This window comes from Annulohypoxylon truncatum (genome assembly GCF_022578515.1).
Source record: "Annulohypoxylon truncatum strain CBS 140777 unplaced genomic scaffold F4807scaffold_13, whole genome shotgun sequence".
NCBI lineage: Eukaryota > Fungi > Ascomycota > Sordariomycetes > Xylariales > Hypoxylaceae > Annulohypoxylon > Annulohypoxylon truncatum.
The window spans coordinates 695473-706073 of record NW_025953799.1 but is presented as its reverse complement, the minus strand read 5'-3'; the positions used below and the strand labels follow the sequence as shown (position 1 = coordinate 706073).

General features: G+C 47.4%; 4 protein-coding genes across 4 annotated transcripts; 2 read left to right on the top strand and 2 right to left on the bottom strand.

Moving 5' to 3' along the window:
* Positions 1 to 776: 776 nt before the first annotated feature.
* F4807DRAFT_459865 (uncharacterized protein) lies at positions 777 to 1554 on the top strand (the record flags this gene model as incomplete). Its single annotated transcript, XM_048001431.1, has 3 exons — positions 777 to 838; positions 972 to 1061; positions 1167 to 1554. 3 exons carry the CDS (start codon positions 777 to 779, stop codon positions 1552 to 1554), a joined length of 540 nt encoding a protein of 179 aa, XP_047855009.1.
* Positions 1555 to 3298: 1744 nt separating this feature from the next.
* On the bottom strand, positions 3299 to 4781 carry F4807DRAFT_459864 (acid protease; the record flags this gene model as incomplete). Its single annotated transcript, XM_048001430.1, has 3 exons — positions 3299 to 4262; positions 4334 to 4448; positions 4514 to 4781. The coding sequence occupies 3 exons, from the start codon at positions 4779 to 4781 to the stop codon at positions 3299 to 3301; spliced, it is 1347 nt and encodes a 448-aa protein (XP_047855008.1).
* A 1200-nt stretch (positions 4782 to 5981) lies between these two features.
* On the bottom strand, positions 5982 to 9491 carry F4807DRAFT_423570 (actin-like ATPase domain-containing protein). Its single transcript, XM_047997793.1, has 2 exons — positions 9377 to 9491; positions 5982 to 9321 (listed from the first exon to the last, which is right to left on the bottom strand). The coding sequence occupies exon 2, from the start codon at positions 9075 to 9077 to the stop codon at positions 6051 to 6053; it is 3027 nt and encodes a 1008-aa protein (XP_047855007.1). The 5' UTR covers positions 9078 to 9321; positions 9377 to 9491; the 3' UTR covers positions 5982 to 6050.
* Positions 9492 to 9746: 255 nt separating this feature from the next.
* Positions 9747 to 10588, top strand: F4807DRAFT_459862 (NAD(P)-binding protein; the record flags this gene model as incomplete). Its single annotated transcript, XM_048001429.1, has 2 exons — positions 9747 to 9808; positions 9874 to 10588. The coding sequence occupies 2 exons, from the start codon at positions 9747 to 9749 to the stop codon at positions 10586 to 10588; spliced, it is 777 nt and encodes a 258-aa protein (XP_047855006.1).
* Between the last annotated feature and the right edge of the window lie 13 nt (positions 10589 to 10601).

Below are 10601 nucleotides of genomic sequence, written 5' to 3'. Positions count from 1 at the left end.
TTTGAATGGCACCTGGCTGATTGATTTGGATCATCGCTGTAGAATTAGAATTCGAGCGTATGTCACGCTTTCGTCTAGTGATGAGATCGTCTTTAGATCATCCTCGAAAGCAGTTAGCAGGTTAGATGCCAAGAAGGCAGTTATTACCCAACTGCGGGTGATACAAAATTCTACACCTTTCCTCTATTGAATCGACTATTACTATTCGCTGTTTTCTACTCTCTGATCTCTATCAACTTCTCGAGTCTTTTGTGAAGTCAGAAGCAAACTATTATCGCCAACTTATTTTCACTTGCCAACGAGTAATCGTTAATAACCCCCGTCTTCGTCGATCTATCTAATATTATTCAAGGCAAAGACAGCGTGTCCCTTGTTCTTCTGTTTCTTCCATGCGAAGGGTTTCAGTAATCTTTTCCTTAAATGCCTAAGACGACTAGGTAGTTTAGGTACTTACATTTTAATCAGGTACGGGCATGGCCTTGAGTTCCACTGGTTCGCCTGACCCCCCTTTTTTTAATATTCGGTCCCTTTAATCCATTAAAGGTCATCAGTTCTTGTCCCGGCCTTCCTCAAGACCCGCCTTTCATTCCCTCCCCCACCGCCAACTCCAATACTTTTAGCAATAATAATAACACAAGCTCTAGCACCCTCCCAGCTCTCCGAACTCTGAACTAAATCACTTCTGCACTACGACTTCTACTATCCGGCATTTTCTTCTTTCTCGACACGACGAGACAACGCCTATGTATCAAGACACAACCGACTTCCTGCCCAAGATGAATCCTACCGATGAAGAGCTCGACCGCGACTGGAAGCCCAATGGCCGCCGACCGCAATCGTGAGTACCGCCAATACTTCCATAGGTCGCCTTACTCTCTTCGTACCTGCCGTCGCCGGTACATGAGGAGGATACGCCAAAAAGTGAATTGTGACCTTTGGCAAGACAAGAACTGACATGCTCTACTTTGTAGCACAATTGCCCGTTCCTTCAGTCAGGAGTTGATGGACATCTTTCGCATTGAAAACAGCATTGCCGACCTAGACGAGCAAATTGACAAGCGGTATGACCCACACCTATACCTAATACCCCTATTAGCTTAGCGCCCACGTCTCGATATGCGACCTGAACCAACGGGCACCAATACTGACCTATTGCTGCCGTCTAGAAAGCAACAGGTCACAAGTGGGCAAACTGAACTAGAAGCCCTCGAGGCCAGAATTAAAGAGATGGAGGAGAGACTTAAGAAGCAGCACCCTGGAGCAGCCACTAGTTCGACCGCGCGATCTCAACGGCAAGCTCTCAGCGACGCCTTCGACAAAGCACAGGCCGAGAAAGAACAGCTTGTACAGCAACAGCAGAGATCCCGGCCGGGAACTGCGAAACAGGTTCAGCAAGCACCTGCACATGGAGGAGCTATGCCTCCGACCCCCACAGCCAGCGAAGGTGAATACGTACTTGTCAATCATAGCTCCTCTGGTAACCGTGGCGCCGATTCCCGAAATTTTACTGACTATGTCTTGATTCCTAAAGATGGTGGCGACCGCGAAAATTAAGTCGTTATTTGCTTTTTAACAACTCTTCCCCGCCTGCGCCCCCCTTAGCCCGTACGACTGGTTCTTCGCCTTGGCTTTTGTTCCCATCTTGCCCCTCTCATCCAACGACAGACCGAAGGACAGAATGCGTAATCGACGACAATTACTGACCCCGAAAGCCGAACTTGGACAATGCTCGAGAACGATTCAATTGGCATGCTTGGATACGCATATCAGATGAGATGGGCATTGGCCCTAAATCCGGGATTCAATCGCAAGCGCGAGCCTTGGACCATTCGATGTGTCACCGAAAAGGGGGGTTTTCCTGAATCGCATTTTCCCGGTTTTACACGGCCCAGTTTTACACTCTTAAGATATCCTCTCGTTTGGAAGAAAAAAAGACGACATCACTTTCCTGTCCGTCTGGCGTTGAAGGCGTCCATCTTCTTGTTTCTCAATCCATCTTTTATCGTAGGACCATTTAGTAGTATCATGAAACGGAGAGGCGGCTTGTAGGGAAGGAGCCGGGGGTCCTGAGAGTAGTGGACGGAGTGTGAGGGACGCTCATCATCGCATCTTGGCATGGCATAGGGTCTCCTTATGTTTCTTGAGGTCGTCGGCAGAGGGTGGAAGGCGTGAAGAGAGGAGCCTTCCTGGGCTGGATGCATACGTGTCTCATCAGCTTATTTAGCCGATGGGTCTATTATTGTACATAACCTGCCTCTTATCATTTTGGGGAGCACCGTTGATGAAACCTGGATAAACAAATATCTCAGTTCACCTAATTTGAGTCGTGATGATTTATGTAATATTTGCCTTACTTCCCCGCCTAGTATAGCTAAAATGGACGCGTCAACCAGCGTGGCATCCATATTCCACATTCCATCTCGGAGGAAACAATCGAATAGGGTTGCCCCGGAAGCGCATGAACCATACATACATGACTAAGGAGACATCGTATCAAACTCTCGCGCCGTCGTTAGGATACCTGACTCGCCATCCCCAAGCTGCGGGCCGTCATCAGCATGTCAGATCCCGTGTTCCCGCACCGCCGCTAACCATCGCGTTGTCGTCAGGGAAATCAACGCTCGATGAACGAATTCCGACTTAGGTACGTAACCCCCCATGTGAGTTACCTATCTACTAATATAATGGGCGATGCTTTTACTAGATATCCAATAACTTCTCGAAATTTGGGATAGAATACCTAGGAAAGGGAAGGGGGAAGGCAAGCACAAAAGGCAATGAGCACTGCTTCATGGGAAAAGGGGCAATAAGGGCACTCAACTCATATTCAAAAAGTTTAGTTAAGGTTGGATACATGCGGTGTGTCCATAATCAAACTTACATAGGGATACGATATGCATGGACTAAGCAAAAGGAAGGGTAAAACTTACAGATGTCCTCGTATAAGTGAACATATATAGGCCGGTACTACATGCCACTACATGGGCATCTAAATCAGAATAGCAACCTACAAGTCATTCAAGCGAATTTAATAAATTAAATATAAGAGAAGAAGTCTCGTCGCATTAGGTATGTGGAATCAAATCCATGATAATTGCCAATCTATCTCATTCGTCTATGTTGACAGAGAATCGTAAGCGCATACATAGGTACGCAGATAGACATCAGCAGAGGCCGCATATGTTGGCGAACCTCTCCAACCAAGTCAGCAAATATATCGAGAGCAAACGTGATCTCAATTCACACTCAATTTAGAAGACAGAGAGTGAGCAAGGTTAGTCCTCCAACCATCTCTACTTCAGCTACCTCCACGACTATTGCCCACCATGCCACGGGTATCAACCTTCCGTTTTTCATTGCTCAAGTTCAGAGGCTTGGGGGCCATGCCAAATCGTTTGTTCGCGATATCAAAGACAGCAAAGCCGCTCTTGAGGAACACATCGCCGAAAATAGCCGGCATCTCGGTAAACGAACCAAGGGACTGAAGGCCGGCATAACATTGTCCACCAGAAGCCTTAGCATATATGAAATATGCACCCGGAACTGTACCAGTGATATTATTTCCTTGATCGTCACTGAGCTCGAAAACGAAGTCGGGTGGTGTTGAGTTGCATGGTATCAGCCATCCATATTCTCTGTACGAATAGTTGGCACCGGGGACGCTGTTGAAGTACATATGGACTGCCTCGTTAGGGGCAAAGAATAATGTAGAACCGGTGTCGATAATGACATCTTCCGGCTCGTTGAACTCGTACTTGATATCTGACCCTCCAATGCCGAACCCCGTCTGTTGGACGGACCAGTACCCTTCCGATATATTTACACCCACATACTTGATTTCAGAGTCATGTAGGCTTTCATTGATGTAGCCGAAGTTGAAAGATCCCTCGCTGCTGTTGTGGCGTAAATCAGCCGTAAACACCGGTTCGGATAATACCTGGGGCAAGTAGTCAAGGAGAGTCTTCTGCTTGGGGATTGTCTGCACAATAGACGGCCAGGCCAACCCAACAAGACCAGACATGTATGCAGAGTCTGTGAACATGGAAGAGACTGATGTTGCCGACTCAATTGTCATGTCGGGGACCGAGAGGTTGCCGAACGTAACCGTGTCCTTGTAACAAATACCACTGGATGTAGAAAAGTCACCATAGATGATAGACCATGAGCAGTTCTTGATCAGGTGGGATGTAGTTGATTTTTGGGGATCCCAGAGAGTCTGACCGGCTACCTCTTCTTTGTCCGTGTCAGTAGAAAAGATCCAGCTATATCAATTGTCAGTTTATATCTAATATCACCCCACGAAACATGAAATGGAACTAAGGATTTATCATACGTGTCAGATGAACCAGTGTCGAGATCTAGATATAACTGCTGAGGTGGCGAACCAATCCCGACAGGGGTAAGCCAAAGAAGATCGCCAGCATGCGAAGCTGCCGGTGCGGTGTCTCCTAGTACCATTGTTAATTGCAAATCTCTAAGGGGATTGGGGGAATGCGTGTCTGATTTCACTTACCAATGTTACCGGCGACGACCTTGTTAGACTGAACCTTGGTCTTATGAGAGTCAACCACATCCTGCAATCCCTGTGGAATTTCGAGCTTGTATTTCTTTAGGACCTTAAGATATTCGGTAGGGCCATGTCGAGGGACGTCGGCATTGTGGGCTACAGGAAGAGAGAACGTCTTGCCAACTTTTGAACCAAAAGCTGGAGAGGAGGTAACAGTGGTGAGGAGGGAGAGGTAAAAAGCTACTGCCACGAGGATACCGGTAAAGTACGCCATATTGATAGATCTATGTGACCTATTGGCAAGACTTGGGGCGTTGAGGTTGTGGGAAATAGAAAGGAGAAATGGTTTGAGGGTAGAAGAAGAGAGTTTATATTCGAAAAGGAAATAACCAAGTATACCTCTTGTGTTTGTGCAGGAACATGCTGCGATAGTGTAATTTCCACACTCGAGATTAAGTACTTGCTTCATATAAGTTAAAAGGTAACCTCCTCGTCACGTACTGTGACTAACTTACACGACCTAGTATATACCTAGGTTACATGTACTCACCAAGGTGTGTTACCTGAGGCGTGCTCTCGAAAAACCGAAGGTGCTAGGTAATGGAGCACATCCTTGTGGCAGGTACAAGCTTGGGCGATTGCTTCTATCTACCCTTAAGTTTAAACTTCAAACGAAGGAGATAGGCCGGGTTTGTCGATGATCTTGCCAAGGCGGATGCTCGCAGCTTCCTTTAGGAATAGAGGATCCGCCTAGTCCGTGTGATCTTGCGTAACTGCATTTTCAAGAATTACATATGACACCCGGCTATACCTAGGTGTATGAGTAGGCATCTCAATTGCCGATGCGGACAAACATGCAAACATTGCCGAGTAGCTGTTAATCACGACGGACCGATGAACGATGAAATATGTCGTCCGACTTCCCAACAGGTTTTCAAGTGATTCTTTTGTTCTAGATACTATATCAAACCTACCTATACAAGCTAACTCATCAGAATTGGATCGGTTTAATAATCTCGTGTTTAAAATAGGGGCATGGCTCAGGGGTAGAATCAAATCAAACAAAACCCCTTCTAAGGTTATTTCCCCTATTTTTATCCGTTGGGATTCTAGCATATTTACAGGAAGAAGAGTGTACAACGTAGGACAACGACAAACGGCCGGTTACAGAGTCTGGCGTCGCAAAGATGCAAAGAACAAACTCGGGTGGAGCTTTGTACGAGCCTCAGCACTCTATTCGGCCAACTATAGACCGCGGGAAAAGACAAGCATACGTACCTACCTGGTAGTGGGCCTACTTAACCTAGATCAGCACATGCATGTTGGAATATCTGGTATCTATCTGAGTATAAGAGGATCCGGATCTGGATCGAGTAACACCAGAATTAATAACATCCTGCCCGCTGGTTTTTAGAAGATACCAAATCAGTTCGGCTGCATACCATCACGCGTTAGACTTGGAACTCTATAGAGGTAGTTAACTAAAATTGTAGCCCTCACCAGGCAAGTCATATCATTCATCAATGTCTATCTATAGCTTATATTATAGCTCGTCGTGCTTTGTCCTGGGTTCATCTTTGTTTTGTTGCTCCTTGGACATGCGCTTGATCATCTCCTCAATCTCCTCCATCGACGGGCCCTTGCCGTCTTCCCCGAACTTGATGTAGTTCTCCCCGTCTTTGGCCTCTATCGTCGGCTCTGCGCCGTCGCTACCCGTCTTGGTAGCGCTTTTCTTGGCTTTCGTCTTGCTCGACTTCTTCGAGCTACTGTTCTTCTTCTTATTCTTGTCAAAGGCCTTCACGCTCTTCATGGCTAAGTCCATTCCAGCCTTCTCTAGCTTCTTCGTCTTCTCAGTCAGGTCCTTCACTAGCAGTACAGGATCAGCAGTCTCCGGAAGCTTTTCCTGTTCGGCAAGTTTCTCCTCTAACCAATCCATGACAGACTTTGAAAGATCCGTGATCTCCTTTAGGTCATCAAGAGTGTATACTGGCGGCACCGGACCGCTATCCTCCACAGTGGCTGTAGTCGTTGATGTCGTTGTTTCTTCTTCTTCAAGGCCATCAAAATCACCAGCTTGTGAAGGGGCCGAGGTAACAGAGCTTGCTTCGGTTGTCGAAGTGGAGCTGGAGCTAAGGGAAGACATGTATGCATCCGCCTCAGCAATCTTCCCTTTGATAGTATCAATAAAGGTGTTTGTCTGGTCTAAAGAACTCTTCAAACTCTTGATGAGTTCTGGTCTCTTCTGTGCTTCCTCTATTCTTTTCTCAACAGGAGATACAAGATCCTTGAGACCCTTGAGTTTGGATTTGAGTGCTTCGCGGGATGCGTCGGCTCCATCATCGTAGAGCCATTCACTGACATCTCTAGCTTTCTTCTCTAGCTTGGCTCGCTCTTCAGGGGTAGAAGCAGCGACAAATGACTCCGTTTCTAATAGATCTCTAACCTTATAGGTAAAGCCTTCAAGCTGATTCAAAGCTTCTTCTCTCAACCTGCGAGACTTGTCGGACGCCTCAAATGCCTTGATGCGTTCCTTTGCTTTGGTTAGATCTGTTTTTGGCAGCGATGGAATTCCTGCCTTCTCCATGATGTAGTCAACAGGGATCACGACAAGTTGCTTCTTCTTTGGAACAGGACTGCCCTCCGGAGAGTCGGCAGAGGCTGAGGATGAAGTTGCGGTTGTCGAAGTAGTGCTAGAGTCAAAAGAAGTTGTAGCAGTTTCAGTAGAATCCGTAGTCGAGGCATCTTCGGCAGCCTCTTCACCATCCTTCAAGGGTTGTTGGTCCTTGTTCTTGCCAAAGCCGAAGAGATTCTTGACCCCATCCATGACAGAGCCTTCCTTCTCCTGAACCTCAGCTTCGCACTCGACAGATGCCTTATCAACCTCTACCTCGCCATCTTCAGGGCTGAGTCGTAGCTTAACCTTGAAATGAATATCGGTGTGAGAGCATCCCTTCTCAGCCAGAGATGCAACAGATGCTGTCAGGTTCTTGGTCGTGAAGCTCTTTGTTTCCCTGTTCACAGTGGTTCCCTCCGTTGAGGGGACCTGTTGGTAGAAACGAACCGAGAAATCTTCATGGTTCGTAAAAGTAACTTCCTTCGGAGCAGCACCAACCAAAGATCGTTCGGTCCAGAGTCGCTGTTGTTGCGGTTTATCCTGAGGGTTTGTCCACATCATTCCCGCTGGGTAGAAGGCAGCATCAGAAATTCTGATCTCCTTAACTCTGAAGCTGGGGCTAAGTTCCGCAGCTCGGAAGGCGGCGCCGAATACTGCCGCTTCATCAGAGTTGACATTGCTTCGAAGCTTGTCCGCACCTGCAACCTTCTCAAGTTGCTTTTGGACGAAAGGCGTGCGAGAAGCGCCGCCATGAAGGATTATCGAGTCAAGTTGCTTGATATCAAGCTCGGCTATGTCTAAGGCCTTCTGAACGGCAGCGCCAACTCTTTCAGCATGCGCCTCAGCTAGTTTTTCGAAATCTGCTCGAGTAATCTTGTATCTGAAATCAATATCATCGTAAAGGCCCTCGAAACTAGAGCCGGTGTCGACATTAGCACTGAGAATATGTCGTAGCCTTTCAGCGTCCTTCACTAGCTTCGCCATGGCCCGACCGTGTCCTCGAACGCTTTCTGCCGTCACAGAAGCTCTCTTCGCAGCGGCAGACTCAACAAATTTCGATATCATATCATCTACGATCAGGTAGTTAAGTGCGTCGCCTCCCAGCGTTCTATCCCAACCGCTTCCCATTACCTGTACTTCCTGGACTGACTTATTGAATTTGCCGATGTCCTTGACCGTTCGGCCCTGGAACTTCAAGACGGTTGCTTTGGCGGAACCTGCACCCATATCGAATACCATGTGATATTCAGGTTTGCCTCCCTCGTTGACGTTAGGGAATGTTCGACTTGTAGCGTAATTTAACCCGACAGCAAGACCGTCACTGATGAGAGACAGCACCTTCAGACCAACAAGCTCGGCAGCCAGTTCCACAGCGCGCTTCTCCTCCACAGTATAGAACGGAGGGACCGTTATAACCACAGACCTAACAGTGCTGTCAGAGCCAGCTAATGCTTCCGCATTGCGCTGTATGCTCTGGAGCTCCATAGCCAGCAATTCTTCTACTAGCCATGCTTCTTCGTGGGCAGTAGCCTTGCTCTTGAATGCGACAGTACCACGAGTCTTGTGGGCCTCCAGCTGCAGGTCTGGGTGTCTTGCAGCATACTCCTTCACAATCGCATCGTCTGTGGGAAGACCGAGGAGAGTCTTAAGGTTGGGGTATACGTCTCCGGGAAACCGGGCGGCTAGAGCTATGGCATCGGAGCCATAGACCCTCTCAGGATACGAGCCGCTCTTCGGGGCATTTTGTGAGGGTTTGAATGCGACTGCGGAGGTTTCCTTTCTTCGCGAATCTTTGGTTAAGACGATCTCGAGGGGTATTCCGGGTTTTACGAGGGTAGCTTTGATATATTCGGTACCGAGATCTATACCGAGAACGGCGGATATGGCGAGGACATTGGTAGAGAACAAGAAAACTACGCAAAGTAGTATTGATCGAGGAGAGAATGTTTGCGCCATGTTGGGCGAGATTAGGAGGGGTGTATTTTGGCGAGATGCTCGCCCGGAGAAAGATTGAGACCAGCTACTGAGGATGTGTTTCTGGGAAATACAGAAATAAGTCAAATCAAAAACAAATATGGTCGTTGAGAACTGAACACAGTTCTATGTGCAAGGCTCCAGCTCAATGCCTTGTATATAAAATAAGAAAATGTCTTAATTTATTAGAATCTGGCCTCAACTAAAATCATTTGCCAGCTACTCCCTGCGCCATGTGAACTTTCTTACCTCACCGCAGCTGTCTTTGTGAAGGTACGTACCTACTTTAGGTATTATTTCATGCAAAGAGGACAACTTGTTGAAAGCTACACCCCTGGTCGTGGCTGATATCTTGTGCAAAAGCCACTGATAGCGACCTGATTGGCTCGATAATCAAATATGGGCCCAAAATGAGACGAATGTGGAAATTCCTTTAGGGTTTGCTCTTAAAGCGGTTGTGGCTGATGATCTTACCTGTACCCCCGCCCCCGCTTGAAGCGTGGAGTACAAGCACCCTCGGTCTCAGACAGAAATTACCGAGTATTCAACTGGTACTTATATGTAGACGAACAGGTAGGTCCTAGATGTGTTGATATAATTTTATTATAGTAATAATAATAACATTGAAGTCTTCATCTATTCATTCTTAATATGTCGAAAGTCGATAATGAGATTCGGGGTCGCCTAGCCCTTATAACAGGTGCTTCTGGAGGGTATGTGCCAATATCACGTCTTCAGCTCTAGTTTGTTCTATGTATCTGGAGTTGACATTTCATAGTATTGGCTCCGCATGTGCCCGGGACTTATGGGCCAATGGAGCTTCCCTTGCTTTAACTTATTTCAATAACAGACAACCTGTTGAAGAATTAGCTCATGAGCTTCTCAAATCACCTGGTAGCGAAGGTCTCAGGATCAGTTTCCACAAGGTTGACACCGGCTCGGCTGAAGATATCCAGCGGCTCTTTCTTGAGATCAAGAAACAACACGGCCAGGACGGTCCAGATATCCTAATCTCAAACGCCGGATATGGCAAGAGGCGTAACGGCATTTTAGATGTAACCTTGGAAGAATTCGATTACATGATCAACGTAAACCTAAGGGCCTCGTTCCTCTTGGCCAAGTTGAGCATTCCTCATATGGAGGCTCAGAAATGGGGTCGGATCGTCTTCGTCTCTTCGATTGCTGCGCAGGGCGGAGGAATTAACGCTTGCCACTACGCCGCGTCCAAGGCTGGCCTAACCGGCCTCATGAAGAACCTGGCAATGAAACACGCCAAGCTAGGTATCACGGTCAACGACATAGCTCCGGCTATGATAGGAGAAACTGGTATGATCCCGGGCGCAGCATTCGTTGAAGGTACGCCGGGTGATGTGAAGAACATCCCGGTTGGGCGGTTGGGGACTCCGCAAGAATGTGCAAATGCCGTTACTATGTTGTGTAGGACGGGATATATAACCGGTCAAAGTATTTTGCTGAGTGGCGGGCTTAAGTAAGTAAGCCGTTACA

Excerpts from the sequence above, each read along its gene's own strand:
- F4807DRAFT_423570 (XM_047997793.1), bottom strand. The coding sequence starts at position 9,077 with ATGGCGCAAACATTCTCTCCTCGATCAATACTACTTTGCGTAGTTTTC.